Source organism: Thalassophryne amazonica, chromosome 1 (genome assembly GCF_902500255.1).
Source record: "Thalassophryne amazonica chromosome 1, fThaAma1.1, whole genome shotgun sequence".
Taxonomy (NCBI): domain Eukaryota; kingdom Metazoa; phylum Chordata; class Actinopteri; order Batrachoidiformes; family Batrachoididae; genus Thalassophryne; species Thalassophryne amazonica.
The window spans coordinates 55,588,811-55,613,780 of NC_047103.1; the positions used below are offsets into that span (position 1 = coordinate 55,588,811).

Below are 24,970 nucleotides of genomic sequence, written 5' to 3' on the forward strand. Positions count from 1 at the left end.
CAGAATGTGTGGGACTGGCTCTGCATACTGAACTTGGAGAAAATAACTGATCGATTAATTGATAACAAAAATAATCGTTAAGTTACCCAACCCCAGACTTTCAAAAAGGTCACTCTCAGACAAATGCAACAGCAGTTAATTATTAAAGACCAAAACATATTTTGGATCCGCTCCTGATATCAATTCAATCACTGAAGCACCTGTCAAAATACCAAAAGAGCACCGACCAACATAACGACAAATCCACAGGGTGTGTGTGTTGACAGGTGATACAAAATTTAATGGATCTTCCACAACTAAACTGGAAAATAAAAGCACGTGTACTTAAGCGCCCACGGGGTCATGTTTGATGAATAATAGTCATCTGTGAAGCTGGCAGACCCCCCCCCCCCCCCCCCCGTGCTTCGGGATGGTGTGGTCCAGGAAGCCTCTCCGCTCTCCGCCTGAGCAGCGGATGGTTTGAGCCGCTGAAGCCGGCAGCCTGAGCGCCGCCTCCGGGCAGCTTCAACTCACCGCTCGCTTGGATGTCGCACCTACGGAGCGACCGCTAAAATATTCAAGGAGAAGAGGCGACTTTTTTCAGGATAGGAGGCGAGCCGCTTCCCTCTCTGGCCATGGCTTCCAACTTCAACGACATAGTGAAGCAGGGCTACGTGAGGATACGGAGTAAGAAACTGGGGGTGAGTCCTGCTGCACTTGCTGTCTGGCGCGAGGGAGGAAATAAGAGGACTTTACTTGTTTTTAGCATCATTAGAGAAGTAAACAAAGAGGGTTTATTGCCAGCCGTCCTGCTGTGAGTAAAACGGGACAAGAGCAGAACGAGCACTGTGCAAGTTTCATTTCAAGAGCGTAAAACAGTACATTTTGACATGTTTGTAAACTGTATGAGTGACAGCTGTTGTCATGTTGGATGACGTCATATATCCCCCTTTTCAATTTCAAGAATTTGTAAAAACCATAATGTGGTTGCTGTGTCAAACGTACGAGTGTCAGTTTTATCAAGCTTCATAAAAATACCAATTAATCTCATATGAATAGTTTTTGACTGGTAGTTTTCTGTAAAGGTGTGCAAAAGTGTTATGCACTTTTGTAGTTTTTTTATGGTTTTGGTTTTCTTCATTACAAAAAGACTCCTATGAAATTTTCAGATCTTACATTTTTTAAAAAATGATAGTGGACAATGTATGAAAGGAAGTATAACTTTTTATGAAGGAAAATCTTCTCACTTTATAGCTTTGCAGCCCCAGTGCATATGTTACATGCAGTATATATGAAGGAAGTGGCTATTCGCACGGCGGCCGTGTCCATAATTCTCATTTGGCTATTCGCACGGCAAGACTCTGGTGGCAAAACTTGGAACTATTTGTATAAACAAACATACTGCATTAAATGAGAGTTATGGACATGGCCATCGTTCAAATAGGGCTGGACTTTTGCCACCAGAGTCTTGCTGTGCGAATAGTGAAATGAGAGTTATGGACACGACCGAATAAACAAAAAATCATCAAAATTGAAAAATATTAAAAGGGTTAAGACATCTTGAATGCAGTATGTTTGTTTATACAAGTAGTTCCAAGTTTTGCCACCAGAGTCTTGCCGTGCGAATAGCCAAATGAGAGTTATGGACACGGCCGCCGTGCAAATAGCCACGGCCATATATGAATTAGAAATATTCCAGAAATTGTCTAAGGCTATATTGGAATTGTCCTACCACACAAGATTCCCAGAAGTGTGGGAAAAAAAGCCATCATCCAGAAGTGGAAGTATTGTTTAAATTTCCAAACTTTTTATGTATTTAACAAAACTTCAACCCTAACCCTTATCCTAGCCCTAACCCAAAACCATTTAAGATAAAATAATTTGTGAGGTTGCTAATTAGCTGAGACATCAGGTTTAGAGCCTCATTCTGACATGAGAAGTGTGCAGCACCTCTCGAGAAATGGCAGTCAGACTTTGCGCCAATTAACAAATTGCACGGAACACATATTTAACAAAGACAACAAATTAGATATGAATCACTGAAAAATGAATTAGTCACATTGATGCTTTTGTGAAATCATGGGATGTTTCATCTTGATCAAATATGATATACTGTTTAATTCGGTACCCTATCCATTGACCTTGACCATAATGGTCATCGCTGTCCATGGCTAATAATTGCATCTATATTATAATAGCCAAGTGGCCTGTGGGTGCGTATATGCATGCATGTGCTTGACTTCAATCATGGAGAAACTGGGAAGAGCTGACATTTTCCATTTGGTATGCTTATGTATTTTGGGGTCAAGGATGAACACTGTGAAAATGGAAAGTTGGCAGGACAAATATTTTTTGGAGAATTTAGCGATATTAGTTAACAACCATGAACAACGGACATTGTGCTGCAATGCACCATGGGAGTTTGGGCTTTTGGGGTTTTAAATTTGCTAGTGTGGTTCATGTTAGTTTAACAGTGTTGTTAGTGTTATTGACTTATTGTGTTTTTGTAGTTCAGTTGGTGTAGTCAGTTTTTAGTTAAGTGTCATGTTACCGTTACCATGAGTGAAAGCTATACTGCATTTGATGTCTTCTGCCACTATGTCTGTTTGTGCATGTGAACAAATAAATGCACGTGCTTGCAGCAGAATGCAGAAAAGACAAAAAGCTGTGTATGCCTACACATGACTTCAATCATGGACAGACGGGGGACGAGCTAACATTTACTGTTTGGTATGCTTATGTATTTTGGGTCTAAGATGAATGCTGCCAAAATGGAATGTTGATAGGACTAACATTTTTGGAGAAGTACGGTTATTAGCTGCAACACTGAACAATGAACATTGTTAATTACATTCTGGACTTACATTGTGGTCCATTTAAAAATCGAATGACAACAATTTAAAAATACATTAAGACAGTAAATTAATTTAAAAATATGTAATTAACAGGAAATAAAGGGTTGAGTTCTTAAAATTGTTGAGGTCTAAGTTTCTAAAAACATTCTGGACTCACACACTATTCCAGCTCATTGTAAAAACTTTGCATAATTTATTACCAGCCTTGAAAAATGTCAGCTACCTATTTTATAAACACTACCCAATCTACAACCTGTGGATCCCCACAGGCAACATGCTAGTTTATTACACTTGGCATATAGGTATATCTAAAGGGGCCCAAAATCTTGAAATCAGTACCTAATATACAAATAATGAATGTTTATGAGTTCAATGATATGAATATTTCACGAGGTGAAAGCTGGAACATACCATTCAATGAGGCGAAGCTGAGTTGAATGGTATGTTCCAGCTTTCACCTCATGAAATATTTGTTCCACTGAAAGAATATAAAAACATTCATTATTTGTTTTATATAATGGCTAAAATAGATTCTTGTCATTTGATATTTTATTAATTTATAAACAACAGAAAAGGGACTTACATTTTGGTGTTCCACTGCTGCTAAAGTCCAGATTAGCTCCTTCAATTCATCGTCCATCAGCAAGACAAACTCTACTTTGTTTAGCGAAATTCCGCCCCCACTACTGTGTTCATGGGTGTGGTTCGCAGCGTGCAATGGTACAAAATGCATGGAACCAAATTTGCACGGTAAGTTGCACACTAAATGCAACACAACACAAATGGGACAAATAATCAATGTCACGTGACATACAAAGCACCAATCAAACAACAAGGATGCACTCAGCCGTTATATAAATAGGATTAACCAGGATGTGACAACCACTCTTTCCACTGAGCAGCATGCAGGTAAACCACTTCAACTATTACCATGTGAACGCTGGGTATATAAAATGTATTTAAAACAAAAATGTAGCTGCATGAAAGCCTGGGTGTAGATGCACTATTTTCACCCTCTGAACATGCTATTTGGTCTTTAATGCATAACATACATGTATTCCCCCCCCCCCCCCCCCCCCCCACACACACACAGTTGTTCTATTCAGTGTTTGTTTTTTTTTAAAACCAGTTAAAAAGAAACATAAAAGAAAAAAAGCAGGTGCAGTCTCAGGTGTTTCAATGGCTACTGTTGTTTATGAGTCACCGGGGGTGTCTGTGACACCATTTAGAGTTACTGTTGCAACAGCCAACAGTAGCCATTGAAACACCTGAAACTGCACCTGCTTTTCTGTTTCTTTTAATTGGTCACAAAGAAAACTAACGCTGAGTATCACAGTTGCAATAACGATAAGAAATGTGTAAATGGACTGCATTTATATAGCGTTTTTCCATCTAAAACGGAAGCTCAAAGTATTTTACAGTAATGCATCGCATTCACCCATTCTCACACACACACACACACTGAAGTCAGGGTGCTGTCATGCAAGGCGTTCACTACACACCAGGAGCAACTTGAGGATTAAGGATCTTGTCCAAGGACCCTTCCTGATGTTCCAGCCAGACGGGGGTTTGAATCGAGGATCCTCTGGTCTCAAGCCCACTGCAAAACTACTAGACCATCACCTCCCTGTAAATGTCTGTTAACATTTACTACATGCAGATCTCTTTGTGTTTTAAAACTATACTGAGTAAATGTGAGTTGCATGTGTGTATGAAAAGGTTATAAATCTATACATATGAGATGTCATAAAAAAGTAGGGCCTGTATTGGCATTGTGCATATGATATTCATCCTCTGTGTTTGACCCATCCTAATTATAAAATGGACATATTTTTGATGGTGGGAGGAAACCCACGCATACATGGGGAGAACAGAAAGGAACTGGGCATGGACTCAATCCACATAGAGGAAGAAGAAGAGCCTTTGTTGTCATTGTGCATACATACAACAAAATTTGACCTCCGCATTTAACCATCCTAATTACAGTTAGACACAATCCAACCACAGTCTGGCAGCCGGGGACCAACTCCAGATGTAGAGACGCTGCTTTAGTCAGGGGCAGAGAAAGGAGCAGACCACATTGACAGAGGGAGAATATCCAAACTCCACACAGAAAGGATCTTCGTAAATGAAGTCCTTTCTGTTCAAGCCTCTCGAATGAAAAGATTCACTACTTTCTTTACGAGGTCTATTAGAAAAGTATCCGACCTTATTATTTTTTTCAAAAACCATATGGATTTGAATCACGTGTGATTACATCAGACATGCTTGAACCCTCGTGGGCATGCGAGAGTTTTTTCACGCCTGTCGGTTACGTCATTCGCCTGTGGGCAGTCTTTGAGTGAGGAGTCGCCCACCCTCTCGTCGATTTTTTTCATTGTTTAGGAATTGCTCAGACTGCTGCTTTGTTTGATCAAAATTTTTTCAAAACTGTAAGGCACAACTGAGTGGACACCATTCGATAAATTCAGCTGGTTTTCGGTAAAAATTTTAACGGCTGATGAGAGATTTTGGTCTGTAACTGTCGCTTTAAGGATGGCCCACGGTGCCTGACGGCGATCTGTGCTTCGAGGCGGCAGCGTCTCGCCGTTTCAAGTTGAAAAATTCCACATTTTAGGCTCTGTTAACCCAGTAAGTCGTCACAGAACAGAGAACTTTCAGAAGAAGTTGGCATGAGGAGTTTATTCGGATATTCCATTGTTAACGGACATTTTGTAATGAAAGAACGTGCGGGCAGAGTCGCATGTCGGGCCGGACCCGACCGCGGGGGTCGAGACAGGAAAAACACCTCCGTGTTGGAAACCTTAACGGGCAAGTTGGAACATGCCCAAGCTGTTAAACAATTTCTCAGTTACTCACTTGTTGAAAGCCATCAAAAGCCGCCTGAATTTTACAAATGGTTTTCAACACGGAGGTGTTTTTCCTGTCGCGGCGCACACAGATTCACCGAGTCGTCACGGAAACGACTCGGCGAATTTGCGCGCACGTCTTTCATTAAAAAATGTCCTTAAACAGTGGAATGTCCGCATAAAGTCCTCATACCGGCCTCTTCTGAATCTTCTCTGTTCTCTCACGACGTCCTGGGTGAATTAAGCCTTAAATTAGGATGTTTTCAGGTCGAAACAGGCCGACAACGGCGCCTGGAAGCACTGCAGGACGTCCCGGTCCGTGGGAAGTCCTTACACCGACAGAAATACCCCATAATCTCTCATCAGCCGTTAAACTTTTCACCGAAAACCAGCTTAATTTCTCGAATAGTATCCACTCGGATATTCCTCACAGATCCAGAAAAACTTTGATAAAGCAACGCGCGCCGTCTGGAGCAGCGTGTGAAACAAAGGAATTCAGCCGAGAGGGCGGGACCACATCTCACTCAAGGCCTGCCCACAGGGAAATGACGTCACTGACACGTGTGAAAAAACTCACGCATGCGCACGAGGGTTCAAGCATGATTGGTGTAATCGCATGTCAATGAAATCCATATAGTTTTTTTTTTTTTTTTTTATAAAACTGCCGGTTAGTTTTATAAGATACCTCATATATGAGTTGATTTATTTATTTAAACTGTATTTAGTTTTGTTATAATTTTTGTCTTATTTAAAACCATGGATTTCCAAAACTGTCCCAGGGTTTATAGACAAATTGTAAAAAACAATCAAGGTAATCATATGTTTTGCTCAGTTGTGAGTAGCAGTGGTGAATCACCATTTATAACAGCTTAAACTATCATTTCCTTTTGCTGTCTTTTAGTTTTGATGAATTATTGTGTTAAAATCTCTTTGAGGTGGCAGCTCCTCACACCTTCAGTAATGGATTTTCACGTCGCTACAGCAAGGAGAAAAATGGCTTGTCTTCTTAAACTGAAAGGAATGATGTATATTAATTTCCCAGCACCTTGCTGTGGGGCTCATATACAACTATCTGCTTTTGTTCATGCTTCCCGCTCCTTCTTGTAACACAGCGAGCACACGCCAAACACTGATGAAGTATGATGATGGTGGTTAACGATGTCTGCCTCCCCGTATCATCACCTGAGTTTGTCAACAGCATTCCATCTTCTGTTGTTTGTGGCTTCTGAAGCGTTTTTGATTGGTCTTTCGGAGCAACAGTTGTTTCATTGCCCACACTGGATTTTACCTGGTAGCAGTGCCTTACGTAACAAAAATGATTAGGATCAGTTGTTAATGTGCAGATTGCTTAATTAGAGTCATCTCACTTTATCTACTTCTTATACAGTAGCTAAACTGACATAACAAAGGAGTTTGAAGAATATACTCCCAGTGGTGGAAATTTACTCAGTATATTTACTTAAGTAATGCACTTAAGTACAAATTTGAGGTGGTTATAGCTTGAATATTTCTATTTTTTGTGACTTTATACATATACACCATGACATCTCAAAGGCAAATATTGTACATTTTAACCTACTACATTTATCTGTCATAAGTTATGAGTTACCTTTTATAGATTCTGTCCAACAATACCAAAAGTCTATGTAGTGTTTGTTCCTGGAACCACCTTTTTCTCAGCACATTACTGAAATACCCAAATTTGCATACGAGGTCTGTTAGAAAAGTATCGGACCTTATTATTTTTTTCAAAAACCATATGGATTTGAATCACGTGTGATTACATCAGACATGCTTGAACCCTCATGGGCATGCAAGAGTTTTTTCACGCCTGTCGGTTACGTCATTCGCCTGTGGGCAGTCTTTGAGTGAGGAGTGGCCCACCCTCTCGTCGTTTTTTCATTGTTTAGGAATGGCTCAGAGACTGCTTCTTTGTTTGATCAAAATTTTTGCAAAACTGTAAGGCACAACTGAGTGGACATCATTCGATAAATTCAGCTGGTTTTCGGTAAAAATTTTAACAGCTGATGAGAGATTTTGGTCTGGTAGTGTCGCTTTAAGGACGGCCCACGGTGCCTGACGGCGATCTGCGCTTTGAGGCGGCAGCGTCTCACCGTTTCAAGTTGAAAACTTCCACATTTCAGGCTCTGTTGACCCAGGAAGTCGTCAGAGAACAGAGAACTTTCAGAAGAAGTCGGCATGAGGAGTTTATTTGGACATTCCATTGTTAACGGACATTTTGTAATGAAAGAACATGCGGGCAGAGTCGCATGTTGGGCCGGACCCAACCGCGGGGGGTTGCGACAGGAAAAACACCTCCGTTGGAAACCTTAATGGGCAAGTTGGAACATGCCCAAGCTGTTAAACAATTTCTCAGTTACTCACTTGTTGAAAGCCATCAAAAGCCGCCGGAATTTTACAAATGGTTTTCAACACGGAGATGTTTTTCCTGTCGCGGCGCACACAGATTCGCCGAGTCGTCACGGAAACGACTCGGCGAATTTGCGCGCATGTCTTTCATTACAAAATGTCCTTAAACAGTGGAATATCCGCATAAAGTCCTCATGCCGGCCTCTTCTGAATCTTCTCTGTTCTCTCACGACATCCTGGGTGAATTAAGCCTTAAATTAGGATGTTTTAAGCTCGAAACAGGCAGAGGACGGCGCCTGGAAGCGCTGCGCGACATCCCGCTCCGTGGGAAGTCCTTACAGAGACAGAAACACCCCATAATCTCTCATCAGCTGTTAAACTTTTCACCAAAAACCAGCTAAATTTCTCGAATAGTGTCCACTTGGATATTCCTCACAGGTCCAGAAAAAATTTTGATAAAGCAACGCGCGCCATCTTGAGCAGCGTGTGAAACAAAGGAATTCAGCCGAGAGGACTGAACCACATCTCACTCAAGGCCTGCCCACAGGGAAATGACGTCACCGACGCGAGAAAAAAATCACGCATGCGCACGAGGGTTCAAGCATGATTGGTGTAATCGCACGTCATTCAAATCCATATAGTTAAAAAAAAAAGTGTCGGTTTCTTATCTAATACACCTCGGAAATGCAGCTTATAAATTTTGAAAATTGGGAGAGAGGTGTGATGAGAAAAGGGGAGAGGAAGCCCACAGAATTTCAACGTTCTCTACAAGAATTCCCTTTTCCACCAAATAAAAGTGACAAATATATCAATGTAACATATCTTTTTCTCCCAAACGCTAATTTTTTTTTAGTCTTCTAACCACACACGAGTGATCACCAAGAACAAATATTTGTTTTTGTTAACCATGAAATGTGCCAATTATTCATTCAAAAGCTTTTAAAATATAATTTGATAAATTTCAGGATACTCCTGAAATCCAAGCTGTTTAAAGAGGCACAAGTGCGTTACCTGTGGAGATCCACAGACTCTAGATTGGGTAGTGTTTATAAAATAACTGACATTTTTCAAGAGTGATAATAAATTACGCAAAGCTCCTATAATGACTTGGAATGGTGTGTGACTCCAGAATATAATTATTAGGGATGTCCCAATCAGGTTTTTTTGGCCCCGATCCGATTCCGAGTCATCTGATTTTGAGTATCTGCCGATACAGAGTCCCGATCCGATACCTTAAAAAACTCAATGAACAAATGCTAAATATATAATATTTTCATTTTAATCTCCTTATTTTATTATTTATCACTTAAACAGTGCACTTCTCCTTGAGTTAGCTTGAACAATCAAGTAATAATCTACCAGACTTAAAAAATGTACCCGTTTCCATGTTATTTTATTTGTCTAAAAATAAATGTCCAAGGTTCCTTATGTTAAACAAGAAATTATCTAATCTAAAATAACAGGTGGTTTTAATTTACATATGAAAGGTTTCTAAAGAACATTTATTTAGCTATTTTAATTACAAGTGTTCTGAACTTTTTTTAAAGAGTAATCAGAAATTTTGAGGGAACAAACAACAACAAAAAAACATTTCCAAGGATTTTTCTTCAGAAAAGTGCTCTATAAATGAGCAGTCCTGTGACACATTTCTGTTTTGTACAGATCAGTGGTTTCTGCCACTAGTCTTCTGTGTTTTGGCTCGACGCGTCGTTCCTATTGGACAGCGCAAAGCCACGTCACAGCTCAGAGCGTCGAAAGTTGGATTAGGTTGAACTTATGTATTTTCCTTTGTTCAATAAAAAAAAAGATTGGGTTGAACTTTGACCACGTCAGCCTGCCGACAAGCGGCAATGCGCGCTCCCGTCAGAAGCGTTGCTTTAGCTCAGCTTTTGACGCGACACTTCTGACGCCTCTAAAAAGCAACGCGTCTCATTGAAAATAATGCTTTTTAGACCGATTCTTGATGGCTCTGACGCTTCCGACGTGTGAAAGACCCATTAATCTGCAATAATAAGCTTGAAATAGCGCTGATCAAAATAATGAGGATAAAATCTATATCGGAACAAACGATAAAACCTATATCGGAACGTCCGATTTCGATCAAGTCTGAAACCATGTGATCGGGCCCGATTTCCGATCACGTGATTGGATCGGGACATCCCTAGTAATTATCATTGTTGAATGTTCAGTGTTGTTAGCTAATATCTGTAGATTCTCCAAAAATATGAGTCCTATCAATGTTCCGTTTTAGCTGCGTTTATTCTACAGACACAAAATACATAAGTATACTAAACGGGACATGTCAGCTCTCCTCAGTTTGTCCGTGATCGAAGCTATACACATGCACGCATACATGTACTAAGAGTAGGGCCGAAACGATTAGTCGTGTAACTCGAATTATTCGATTACACAAAACGTTTGAGGCAAATTCTGTGCCTCGAAGCTCTGTTTAACATTGTAGTACAAAGTAGTATACCAGACGTGTGTGGTGCTGTAACATCCCCAGAAAAAAAAAAAACAGAAGAAGACTAGAGCATGCACATATTCTGTGTAAGAGCCAATCAGTGTAGCATCGAAAGCTACTGCTTTCCGAGAAAGATGGTCCACGCTGATCACCTGAAATAGACTTACTGTGCATTTAAAACAAAGCAGTGTGTTTGTCTATAAAAAAAAACAAAAACACATGATTTGGTCCGCTGGCTGCGCTTCACTCTACGTGTACGTTAAGTCAAGTTTTCATTGACTGGGTGCAGAGCAGATTCACTGTGGCTTTTGTGGAAATGCTGCACTCCAGAGACCAGGCTGTGCTAATGTTCACATGCAGCCTGACTGACTGAAGAACTGAAGATTACACCAACCTCCTGCGCTTACAGTCCAGTGTGAGGAGCTCAGCCCTCCCCCATCTCAGCACCCTCCCTGCCTTCATGGGTGTGACGATTACCCAAAATGACTCCAAATATGACTAAATTAGGTACTTTTATTTATTTTCAGAAATGCACTCCATTCTCAAAATGGTACATGAAAAGCAAACGGCACTCGCCTTTGCAGATGTACAGCAGGAGGCACTGCTGCCTTGTCAGATCTTAAAGTTCAGAGTCTGTAGTATGTCCCCCCCACACACACACACACATTTCACATTTCAGCATTCTAAAGAGACAGCAAGACAGAGGGAGGGAGAGAGAACGCTTCAAGTACTGTTTTGAAAATGGAGAGCATTTCCAAAAATAAATAAAAGTACTTCATTTAGTCATATTTGGAGTCAGTTTGGGTAAACCGTCGTACCCTGCCTTCACTGCACCTTCACTGCGCATGCATCATTTCGGAGTGTCAACAGGAGAGTAGGGATGGTGGCCAAGTGGTTAATGCACTTGGTTTCAGTGCAGAAGGTTCTGGGTTCAAATCCCACCCCTGCCACATTTCTCCATGTAATGTGGAGTTGCGTCAGGAAGGGCATGAAGGCCAATTCAACTTGCGGATGCACCTTGGATTTGCTGTGGCAAACCTGAGTGCAAAACAAGGGAGCAGTCGAAGGGATTAATTACTTACTAACAGGAGAGTGCTGAGCTCCAAACACCGGTGTCAGGGGAGTGCTGAGCTCTGGGCACCAAGAAAGATTCAAAACTCATAAAGATGTGAAAAAACAAATAATTACCCAGGAAAACAGAAAGGATACACTAAATTTGACAATCTACATGATGGAGCAGTGACATTGTGCCATTGCTTTGGGAAAGCCCTGGACTATTGATGTTTAAAAACGCAAAGGTAACTTTTGTCTGATTACTCAAGTAATCACCAGAATAATCAATAGAATACTTGATTACTAAAATAATAGATAGGTGCAGCCCTAACACATACAGTGAGGAAATTAAGTATTTGAACACCCTGCAATTTTGCAAGTTAATCTCCCACTTAGAAATCATGGAGTGGTGTGAAATTTTCATCTTAGGTGCATGTCCACTGTGAGAGACATAATCCAAAATAAAAAAAAAAATCCGGAAATCACAATGTATGATTTTTTTTTATTTTTATATATATAATTTATTTGTATGTTACTGCTGCAAATAAGTATTTCAACACCTGTGAAAATCAATGTTAATATTTGGTACAGTAGCCTTTGTTTGCAATTACAGAGGTCAAACATTTCCCGTTGTTCTTGACCAGGTCTGCACACACTGCAGCAGGGATTTTGGTCCACTCCTCCATACAGATCTTCTCCAAATCTTTCAGGTTTGGAGTTTCAGCTCCCTCCAAAGATTTTCTATTGAGTTCAGGTCTGGAGACTGGCCAGGCCACTCCAGGACCTTGAAATGCTTCTTACGGAGCCCCTGCTTAGTTGCCCTGGCTGTGTGTTAGGGGTCATTGTCATGCTGGAAGACCCAGCCATGACACATCTTCAATGTTCTTACTGAGGGAAGGAGGTTGTTTCCAAAATCTCACAATACATGACCCCATCCATCCTCCCTTCAATACGGTGCAGTCATCCTGTCCCCTTTGCAGAAGAGCACCCACAGAGTATGATGTTTTCACCCCCATGCTTCACAGTTGGGATGGTTTTCTTGGGGTTGTTCTCATGCTCTAAACATGGTAAGTGGAGTTGATTCCAAAAAGCTCTATTCTGGTCTCATCTGACCACATGACCTTCTCCCATGCCTCTTCTGGATCAGCCAGATGGTCACTGGTGAACTTCAAATGGGCCTGGACATGTGCTGGCTTGAGCAGGGGGACCTTGCTGCCCTACAGGATTTTAAACCATGACAGCATCGTGTGTTACTAATGTAATCTTTGTGACTGTGGTCCCAGCTTCAGGTCATTGACCATGTCCTCCTGTGTACTTCTGAGCTTTCTCAGAATCATCCTTACCCCACAAAGTGAGATCTTACATGGAATCCCAGACCGAGGGAGATTGATACTCATCTTGTGTTTCCTCCACTTTCTAATAAGTTGTTGTCTTCTACCAAGCTGCTTGCCTGTTGTCCTGTAGCCCATCCCAGCCTTGTGCAGGTCTACAGTTTTGTCCCTGGTGTCCTCTTTGGTCTTGGCTATGGTGGACAGGTTGGAGTGTGATTGATTTAGTGTGTGATCAGGTGTCTTTTATACAGGTAACAAGTTCAAACAGGTGCAATTAATACAGGTAAAGAGCGCAGAATATGAGTGCTTCTTGAAGAAAAATTAACAGGTCTGAGAGCCAGAATTCTTGCTGGTTGGTAGGGGATCAAATACTTATTTGCAGCAGTAACATACAAATAAATTATTTTAAAAAAAAAATCATACATTGTGACATTGGACATGCACCTAAGATGAAAATTCCCGACCCCTCCATGATTTGTAAGTGGGAGAACTTGCAAAATCGCAGGGTGTTCAAATAATTATTTTCCTCCCTGTAGGCCCCTTGGCTTTTAATATATAAATTTGTCTTGGTGTATGTAAACTGTTGACCCACTGAGAATCTGATATCATGAATAAAAACAGAAGTTATCTAAAATAAATTCTTTCTCAAATAACATAATATGTAAATCAAGCAGACACTCTTACTGACTAAACACATACAGTTGTGCTCAAAAGTTTACATACTCTGGCAGAATTTCTGTTTTTTTGGCCATTCTTCAGAGAATATGAATGCTAACACACAAGCTTTTTTCCCACTCATGGTTAGTGGTTGGGTGAAGCCATTTATTGTCAAACAATTGTGTTTATTCTTTTGAAATCACAATGACAACAGAAACTACTGAAATGACCCTGCTCAAAAGTTTACATACCCCTGTTCTTGATACACTGAAAAATTTTGACCAATATTTACTCAAAAAAGTTGTGGCAACAAAGTGACACATAATATAATTTAATAGATTTTAAATTCTACAATTTTGATTATAAATTATTGAATATATTAACTAAAGCTAACCAAAAAAATTAAGTACATGTTAATAAAAGCAACAGTTGAAATGTGCTGGATTTAGTAATAGCCTGCCAAATGATGAGTTATGTTGCCAGCAAATATTTAGTAAATCCTAGTCAATTTCACAAGCAAAGCTGATTCATATTTACCAAGTGTCTGAGCAAAAATAATTTAGATTTACTAAATATCTGGGGGAAACCGATTAATATCTACTGATAAGTAGACCACGGCCAGAAGGCTCTTCCTCTCCGAAGCAATCGCTAGCTTCGCGCTAGCTCCACTCAGGATGCCGCTCCAGTACTCTGCCTCGACTCTCCGCGGCCTCAACAACCGCTGCCGCCCGCTCTGTGCTGCTTCTCTCCAACAGCTCGGACTGCTCCGCACCTCCCGTCCTCCACATCGTGGCTCTGGTCGTATGTTTTCTTTTCACATTTCATCTGCAAATGCTATACCTTCACTTTGGTCTCACCGCTCGCCCACTTCTGGGTTACTTCATCACAACAAACCACACGTGAAGCGGACCAATCTCCGTCCACATCACACAGACTCACGCCACTTGAAACTGTCTCTCCTCAATACCCGCTCTCTCACAAACAAGGGCCTCATCCTAAATGAATTCATCACGGACAATAAACTGGATTTCCTCTGTTTAACTGAAACCTGGCACAAACCCCTGGATTACTTTTCCCTAAATATAGCCACACCCCCTGGATTCACTTACATTGAAAACCCCCGTTCTGAAGGGCGGGGCGGAGGCACCCATATCACTCCCAATTTTTCATTCTTTTGACCATATTGCGTTTAAATTTTCTGGTCCCTCACCTCTGGTCACTGTTGTAATTTACCGTCCCCCAAAGCCCAACCCCTCCTTTCTCTCAGAACTCACTGACCTCCTGACCCAAATAAATGCCATCTCATCATCCATCCTTCTGCTTGATGACTTTAATTTTCATGTCGACAATATCGATTCCAAATCTGCCACTGAATTCCTGGACCTTCTCAACTGCTTCAACATCACTCAACTAGTAAACTTTCCCACTCATTCTCAAGGCCATATCCTGGATCTAGTATGCTCTACCGGTGTCACAATCCATAACCTTGCAAGCCATAACCTGCACATTTCAGATCACCTTGCCATCACATTTAACATTAATATTTCCCTTACTGTCACCAAAACAAAACGTACAATAGTTTTCCATAATCTCAAATCCATCAACCCTGCTGCTCTTTCCTCTGTCCTCACAACTAAATTATCCACCTCCCCTCCTCCATCATCTGAAAATCCTTCTGAACTGGTCACCCACTATAATAATACTCTTTCCTCCTGCCTTGAAGAACTTGCCCCAACTGAAACCAAAATAGTCTCCTTCACTCACACTGCCCCCTGATACACCCCCGAGCTCCATAAAATGAAATCCCGCAAGCGCCAGCTTGAGAGACTGTACAAAAAATCTGGTTTGACTGTTCATCTACAAATGTACAAAGATCACCTGCAACAATACAAAGATGCCCTTAATTCTTCCCGGTCTAATTACTACTCCAGTCTCATCCACTCTGGTTCCAATAACCCCAAATCTCTATTCTCTACCATTAACACACTCCTTAAACCCAATAACAACATTTCATCCTTCACTACCACCAAATGTAATAGCTTTCAATCCTTTTTTCAGTCCAAAATTGACTCCATTTACAGTTCCCTCAACCTTTCTTCTGTTCCCACTCCCCCTCCAGACCCTCCTCCCCTCAGTCCCAAACATCAGCTTTCAGATTTCAAACAAATCTCCCCTGTTCAGCTTACAAAAATACTATCTGGCATTAAAACCCCCACTTGCTCCCTGGATCCCCTCCCCCCTCATTAAAACCTGTCTCCCCATAATTTCTCCACTGATCACAAAGATCATAAACTCCTCACTGTCCTCTGGTTCTGTTCCACAGTCTCTCAAGCTAGAACAGGTCATTGCTGATCAGCTCCAAACCTACCTCAGTTCCGTTAGTCTATTTGAACCTTTCCAATCCGGCTTCCGTCCAAAACATAGTACTGAAACAGCTCTTCTCAAAGTCACCAGTGATCTCCTCCTCTCCTCTGACTCCGGCCATCTCAATATTCTCATTCTCCTGGGCCTCACCCCTGCCTTTGACACCATCAGCCACTCCATCCTCCTGTCTCGCCTCAAGACCTCCCTCAACATCACCGGCTCCGCCCTCTCCTGGCTTCAGTCATACCTCACAAACCGGTAACAGTTCATTCACGTTAACCACTGCTCTTCCTCCATAGCCCCCCTATCTCAAGGTGTTCCGCAGGGTTCGGTACTTGGTCCTCTCCTCTTCATTCTCTACATCCTCCCTCTCGGAAGTATCATCCGTCATCATGGTCTCCACTTCCACTGTTATGCTGATGACATACAGCTTTACATTTCCACCACATCCATAAACCCTAACATTCACTCCACCCTCACTCACTGCCTGTCTGAGTTAAAAACTTGGATGTAACACAATTTCTTGAAATTAAACACTGACAAAACAGACATCATCATCATCGGCCCTAAAAACATCACAAAATCAACCCATTTTTCACTCTGTTTTGACAACACTACACTCACTCCATCCCCCCCTGTCCGCAATCTTGGAATCCTTCTCGACCCCACCCTCTCATTTGACCCACACATTAAACAAATAACCCGGACTACATTCTTCCATTTGAAAAATATCGCACGTCTCCGTTCATCCCTCACTTTCTCCGCTGCTGAAACCCTTATACATGCTTTTATCACATCCAGAATCGACTATTGCAATAGCATCCTCTATGGTTTACCTTCCAAAATACTCAACAAACTACAGTATATACAAAACTCTGCTGCCCGTCTCCTCACCCACACCCGCACTCGAGAAAACATCACCCCCATCCTACAAAACCTTCACTGGCTCCCCATCACTCAACGCATTCACTTCAAAATCCTCCTGATCACTTTCAAAGCCCTCCATAACCTGGCCCCCACATATCTCACTGACCTCCTCCACCGCCACACTCCATCACGCTGTCTCCGCTCCTCCGACACAAACCTTTTGTCCTTTCCCTGTAGGACCAGGCTCCGAACCTGGGGAGACAGAGCCTTCTCCATCGCTGCCCCTACCCTCTGGAACTCTCTGCCCCAACCACTTCGTGCTTGCCCCGACCTCCCCTCCTTCAAGAAAGAACTCAAAACCCACCTGTTTAAGTTAGCTTTTAATGTACAGCCCTGATTTTTAACGTGTTTTTTTTTTCTTAGTGTTTTTTATCTTTTTCTTTTGGTTTGTAAAGCGTCTTTGAGTGTCCAGAAAAGCGCTATACAAATAAAATGTATTATTATTATTATTGATAATCTAGGTGAAACTGACTTATATTTACTAATTATGTGGTTTAAATTGATTTGCATTTACTAAATATCTGTATAAAAATGATTTGTATTAAGTAAATAAAATAAATTATATAAACTCATATTCTAGCACAAAAGTAGGTAAGTCCCCTTGGCTGCTCCCTTGTTTGCACTTAGGGTTAAGGATGGGTATTGATAAGATTTTATCTATCGATGCCATTATTGATTCCGCTTATAGATCCAATTCCTTATCAATTCCCTTATCGATACCCCTTGTGAATTTTCTGTGTACTAAAAGTAGGCTTTACAGGTTTTCTATGCCAACAACATTTTAAATTGGTGACTGGATCCTTGATCTCTGGACATAAATAAAATCTGTAGTTTTTGTCAAAAGCATTTCCTTTCAGACATTTTGGCATGAATGTCTCTCCATACCTCTGGGCTGAGCTCAGCTGGTTGCTGCACGGCAGCGCAGGATGTCTCGTTTTGGAAGGAAAAAAAATGTTTTGATCGATTGCAGTCTGTTTGTATTACAAAATTTGGAAAGAGGTGTCAGTTGATTTAAACGGCGTTTTGCTTTGAAGTTATTAATTCCGACTGAACTCTATCATTCTAACTTGACTTCGCAGAGAGCCTCGCAGCGTTTGGAGCTGAGAACGGAGGACAATTCTCGTTTCTTTCTTGCAACAAGAGAGGAGTCCCAGTTAGTGACTTTAAACTGACTCACGATTGACATATTCAGGGATGAAAGTGTTGACAAACAAAAAAAGCTGTAACCCCCAACACCACTCGCATGAAAATGTTTGAATTCTAGAAGCTCTGAAATGCAATCTGGGGCTATTCCAGACAATAAACTGCAGTGAGAGCAGCATCCATTTAGTGAGGAAAAACCCAACTTTCCTTATTCAAATTCATTCCAGTAGTATTCTGCTAGGATGCAGCAGTTTTCTAGCTGGGCAGATAGTTCTGGAGGAAATCACTGAAGAAATTAACAAATTGAAAATATGGACTGACCAAAACAAATTGTCATTAAACTTAAATAAAACAGGGATGAATTGGAGGTATAAGAGTCACTAGGTGTTCACAGGAAACACTTATTTATTTGTATATGTATTTATTCATTTTCATTGTTAGTTGGTTTTATCTTTTCTGTTGTTTCATCAGGTTCTTTTTGTCTCTTTCTCTAAAATTGTATTGTAGCATTATTAGTTATTATGAGTTATCAGTGTTGCCACAGTTACTTGGAAAAAGTAATCCAATTACTGATTACTCCTTGAAAAAGTAACTTAGTTACTTTACTGATTACTCAGTTGTAAAAGTAAGTTAGATTACTAGTTACTTTTTTTAGTTACTTTCCCCAGCTGCCGACAACAACCCTCTGCCACCTCAACGTGACAATGATGCCTGTTTTGCCAAAACTCACTTTATAGTCACCCTTTCTTGACTTCATTGAAAATAAATACTTGTTTTATAAAAAGTAAAATAAAGGCCTCTTTCTTGACCTCTTATTTAACTGTTGACAGCACTGTAACAGTAAAACTACATTGCTTATAAATGTAACTATTAATTTTTTTTCTAACATTTAAATTCTCTCTAAACATTTTACTTGTTGAAATTATTATTATTATTATTATTATAAGTAGTATTAGTAGTTGTAGTAAAAAAGGCTTCAAAACTGGACCTTTAATCTAAGGGTGTTGTGTGGGGGGGGGGGGGGCACATCCTTGCCCCACGCCCCATTCCATCTGGATTCGCCCCTGCTTTGGTGTTTGAGCATAAAGAATGGATAACATTTATTTATGCAGAAAACATGACCAGATTTACAGGTAAGAAAGTTTTATTGCGTTTTCACATCACGTGGTCCTCAGAAAGAGAGTTTAGGTGCATTTGAGTGGAAATACTGTTAGTTGTTGACACGTCACGGAGGATCAGCTGCTTTTAACGAGCAGATACGGAGCAGCTCAGCTCAGAATTCTAAATAAAGAAGAAAAAAAAAGCATAAAAATGTCTTTGTAAAGCTCAGTGCAGGTGTGCTGTTGTCACCGCGCTTTAAGAGGTGAAGACTAGTTGTAGCTGCTGCAGAAAACCGCAGATTAAAAGCTCATAGCTCGCTTAAAGTGGGCAGTTCAGTCGAATCAAATCAATTTTATTTATATAGCGCCAAATCACAACAAACAGTTGCCCCAAGGCGCTTTATATTGTAAGGCAAGGCCATACAATAATTACTGAAAAAACCCAACGGCCAAAACAACCCCCTGTGAGCAAGCACTTGGCAACAGTGGGAAGGAAAAACTCCCTTTTAACAGGAAGAAACCTCCAGCAGAACCAGGCTCAGGGAGGGGCAGTCTTCTGCTGGGACTGGTTGGGGATGAGGGAGAGAACCAGGAAAAAGACATGCTGTGGAGGAGAGCCGAGATCAATCACTAATGATTAAATGCAGAGTGGTGCATACAGAGCAAAAAGAGAAAGAAACACTCAGTGCATCATGGGAACCCCCCAGCAGTCTAAGTCTATAGCAGCATAACTAAGGGATGGTTCAGGGTCACCTGATCTAGCCCTAACTATAAGCTTTAGCAAAAAGGAACGTTTTAAGCCTAATCTTAAAAGTAGAGAGGGTGTCTGTCTCCCTGATCTGAATTGGGAGCTGGTTCCACAGGAGAGGAGCCTGAAAGCTGAAGGCTCTGCCTCCCATTCTACTCTTACAAATCCTAGGAACTACAAGTAAGCCTGCAGTCTGAGAGCAAAGCGCTCTATTGGGGTGATATGGTACTATGAGGTCCCTAAGATAAGATGGGACCTGATTATTCAAAACCTTATAAGTAAGAAGAAGAATTTTAAATTCTATTCTAGAATTAACAGGAAGACAATGAAGAGAGGCCAATATGGGTGAGATATGCTCTCTCCTTCTAGTCCCTGTCAGTACTCTAGCTGCAGCATTTTGAATTAACTGAAGGCTTTTTAGGGCAACCTGATAATAATGAATTACAGTAGTCCAGCCTAGAGGAAATAAATGCATGAATTAGTTTTTCAGCATCACTCTGAGACAAGACCTTTCTAATTTTAGAGATATTGCGCAAATGCAAAAAAAGCAGTCCTACATATTTGTTTAATATGCGCATTGAATGACACATCCTGATCAAAAATGACTCAAAGATTTCTCACAGTATTACTAGAGGTCAGGGTAATGCCATCCAGAGTAAGGATCTGGTTAGACACCATGTTTCTAAGATTTGTGGGGCCAAGTACAATAACTTCAGTTTTATCTGAGTTTAAAAGCAGGAAATTAGAGGTCATCCATGTCTTTATGTCTGTAAGACAATCCTGCAGTTTAGCTAATTGGTGTGTGTCCTCTGGCTTCATGGATAGATAAAGCTGGGGATCATCTGCGTAACAATGACAATTTAAGCAGTGCCGTCTAATAATACTGCCTAAGGGAAACATGTATAAAGTGAATAAAATTGGTCCTAGCACAGAACCTTGTGGAACTCCATAATTAACCTTAGTCTGTGAAGAAGATTCCCCATTTACATGAACAAATTGTAATCTATTAGATAAATATGATTCAAACCACCGCAGCGCAGTGCCTTTAATACTTATGGCATGCTCTAATCTCTGTAATAAAATTTTATGGTCAACAGTATCAAAAGCAGCACTGAGGTCTAACAGAACAAGCACAGAGATGAGTCCACTGTCTGAGGCCATAAGAAGATCATTTGTAACCTTCACTAATGATGTTTCTGTACTATGATGAATTGTGAACCCTGACTGAAACTCTTCAAATACACCATTCCTCTGCAGATGATCAGTTAGCTGTTTTACAAATACCCTTTCAAGAATTTTTGAGAGAAAAGGAAGGTTGGAGATTGGCCTATAATTAGCTAACTGGGTCAAGTGATGGCTTTTTAAGTAATGGTTTAATTACTGCCACCTTAAAAGCCTGTGGTACATAGCCAACTAATAAAGATAGATTGATCATACTTAAGATTGAAGCATTAATTAATGGTAGGGCTTCCTTGAGCAGCCTGGTAGGAATGGGGTCTAATAGACATGTTGATGGTTTGGAGGAAGTAACTAATGAAAATAACTCAGACAGAACAATCGGAGAGAAAGAGTCTAACCAAATACCGGCATCACTGAAAGCAGCCAAAGATAACGATACATCTTTGGGATGGTTATGAGTAATTTTTTCTCTAATAGTTAAAATTTTATTAGCAAAGAAAGTCATGAAGTCATTACTAGTTAAAGGAATACTCGGCTCAATAGAGCTCTGACTCTTTGTCAGCCTGGCTACAGTGCTGAAAAGAAACCTGGGGTTGTTCTTATTTTCTTCAATTAGTGATGAGTAGTAAGATGTCCTAGCTTTACGGAGGGCTTTTTTATAGAGCAACAGACTCTTTTTCCAGGCTAAGTGAAGATCTTCTAAATTAGTGAGATGCCATTTCCTCTCCAACTTACGGGTTATCTGCTTTAAGCTGCGAGTTTGTGAGTTATACCACGGAGTCAGGCACTTCTGATTTAAAGCTCTCTTTTTCAGAGGAGCTACAGCATCCAAAGTTGTCTTCAATGAGGATGTAAAACTATTGACGAGATACTCTATCTCACTTACAGAGTTTAGGTAGCTACTCTGCACTGTGTTGGTATATGGCATTAGAGAACATAAAGAAGGAATCATATCCTTAAACCTAGTTACAGCGCTTTCTGAAAGACTTCTAGTGTAATGAAACTTATTCCCCACTGCTGGGTAGTCCATCAGAGTAAATGTAAATGTTATTAAGAAATGATCAGACAGAAGGGAGTTTTCAGGGAATACTGTTAAGTCTTCATTTTCCATACCATAAGATCTAAGATGTGATTAAAGTGGTGGGTGGACTCATTTACATTTTGAGCAAACCCTTCAGGAACGTGACCGTGAAATTGAGGAGTTACAAATTGAACTTAGAGCCGCATCATTTACATTTTGAGCAAAGCCAATTGAGTCTAATAATAGATTAAATGCAGTGTTGAGGCTGTCATTCTCAGCATCTGTGTGGATGTTAAAATCGCCCACTATAATTATCTTATCTGAGGTAAGCACTAACTCAGACAAAAGGTCTGAAAATTCACAGAGAAACTCACAGTAACGACCAGGTGGACGATAGATAAAGCAAATAAAACTGTTTTTTGGGACTTCCAATTTGGATGGACAAGACTAAGAGTCAAGCTTGCAATTGAATTAAAGCTCTGTCTGGGTTTTGGATTAATTAATAAGCTGGAATGGAAGATTGCTGCTAATCCTCCGCCTCGGCCCGTGCTACAAGCATTCTGGCAGTTAGTGTGACTCGGGGGTGTTGACTCATTTAAACTAACATATTCATTCTGCTGTAACCAGGTTTCTGTAAGGCAGAATAAATCAATATGTTGATCAATTATTATATCATTTACTAACAGAGACTTAGAAGAGAGAGACCTAATGTTTAATAGACCACATTTAACTGTTTTAGTCTGTGGTGCAGTTGAAGGTGCTATATTATTTTTTTTTTTTGAGTTTTTATGCTTAAATAGATTTTTACTGGTTATTGGTGGTCTGGGAGCAGGCACAGTCTCTACGGGGATGGGGTAATGAGGGGATGGCAGGGGGAGAGAAGCTGCAGAGAGGTGTGTAAGACTACAACTCTGCTTCCTGGTCCCAACCCTGGATAATTACGGTTTGGTGGATTTAAGAAAACTGGCCAGATTTCTAGAAATGAGAGCTGCTCCATCCAAAGTGGGATGGATGCCATCTCTCCTAACAAGACCAGGTTTTCCCCAGAAGCTTTGCCAATTATCTATGAAGCCCACCTCATTTTTTGGACACCATTCAGACAGCCAGCAATTCAAGGAGAACATGCGGCTAAACATGCGGCTAAACATGTCACTCCCGGTCCGACTGGGGAGGGGCCCAGAGAAAACTACAGAGTCCAACATTGTTTTTGCAAAGTTACACACCGATTCAATGTTAATTTTAGTGACCTCCGATTGGCGTAACCGGGTGTCATTACTGCCGACATGAATTACAATCTTACCAAATTTACGCTTAGCCTTATCCAGCAGTTTCAAATTTCCTTCAATGTCGCCTGCTCTGGCCCCCGGAAGACAATTGACTATGGTTGCTGGTGTCGCTAACTTCACATTTCTCAAAACAGAGTCGCCAATAACCAGAGTTTGATCCTCGGTGGTTGTGTCGCCAAGTGGGGAAAAACGGTTAGAAATGTGAACGGGTTGGCGGTGTACACGGGGCTTCTGTTTAGGGCTACGCTTCCTCCTCACAGTCACCCAGTCGGCCTGCTTTCCCGGCTGCTCGGGATCTGCTGGAAGGGAACTAACGACGGCTAAGCTACCTTGGTCCGCACCGACTACAGGGGCCTGGCTAGCTGTAGAATTTTCCACGGTGCGGAGCCGAGTCTCCAATTCGCCCAGCCTGGCCTCCAAAGCTACGAATAAGCTACACTTATTACAAGTACCATTACTGCTAAAGGAGGCCGAGGAATAACTAAACATTTCACACCCAGAGCAGAAAAGTGCGGGAGAGACAGGAGAAGCCGCCATGCTAAATCGGCTAGTAGCTGCGCTAAGCTAGCGGATTCCTAAAAACACACAAAGTGAATAATGCGTAAATAATTTAGAGGTGATTCAGCAGAGGGAGTGTTTTAATTAAGACACGTGAAGATTACACTCTGAAACAAATCGTTATCTAGTTATCTAGATCAATCTAACTGTGCAGATTAAACAGCTAACAGATACAGCAAAACACTGCTGTGCTCCGGAACAGGAAGTGATACAATACCGCAGTGAGAGCCAACCACCAGTAGAGTCAAGCATGAGGAGGTCAAACCCCGACCTCCTGCCCACGGACCAAGTTTAATGCTGCTATCGATCCACAATGCAAAAATAATAGTAACGCACAGTGACTTGGAGAAACAACTTTAATCTGATTACTGATTTGGAAAGATTAACGCGTTAGATTACTCGTTACTAAAAAAAGTGGTCAGATTAGAGTAACTCGTTACTGCCATCACTGGTTATTATTACTATTATTGTTGTTGTTGTTGCAATTATTAATATATGAATAAAAAATACAATTTGACTCTTTTATGACAACGCTGAACCATTAATTATTACACAGAAAACAAATGCACACAAATATGCTGAGATGTGAACATCTTAAAGCTAACTTTACCATTGAAAATGCCATAGACATGCTAATGCGTTAGCATCAGTCCCATTTTTTTAAGCTGTAAAATACATCTATCAACTGTTTCAGAAGACCATAACAGGTTGGTTTAACATAAAAAAGGTAATTACTCACAGACATATGCTCTTTAGGGTTTTAGTGGGGAAAAATTAAGATAAAACGAAATAAAACAATGAATCAACGAAGCAGCAATTTGAAGCACTGCTTCGATCTGTGAATCACTGCTTCAATTGGTTCAAGGTTCAAAATAAAGCCATGCTGCAGAAAAGTTGATTACAGACCCATTGTTTAAATGATCATTTTCCTGACAAACACCCCCAAAAATAATGATTATCGGCCACTCTGGAGGGCCGATAAGGGAATCGTTAAGCAAAAAGGCTATTGATGTCGGTGGATCGAATCATTTCTTAACGATACCCGAAAGGAACTAGTTCTCGATATCCATCCCTACTTAGGGTCAC

At 40.9% G+C, this 24,970-nt stretch overlaps 1 protein-coding gene across 1 annotated transcript in view; it reads left to right on the top strand.

Annotated features, from left to right (window-relative positions):
• Positions 1–426: 426 nt before the first annotated feature.
• dok6 (docking protein 6) overlaps positions 427–24,970 on the top strand; it is a 251,744-nt gene continuing 227,200 nt past the window's right edge. Inside the window, exon 1 of the mRNA XM_034170327.1 lies at positions 427–680. Within this exon, the coding sequence (XP_034026218.1) occupies positions 615–680 (66 nt within the window). The 5' untranslated portion in view covers positions 427–614. The remainder of the gene's footprint in view (positions 681–24,970) is intronic.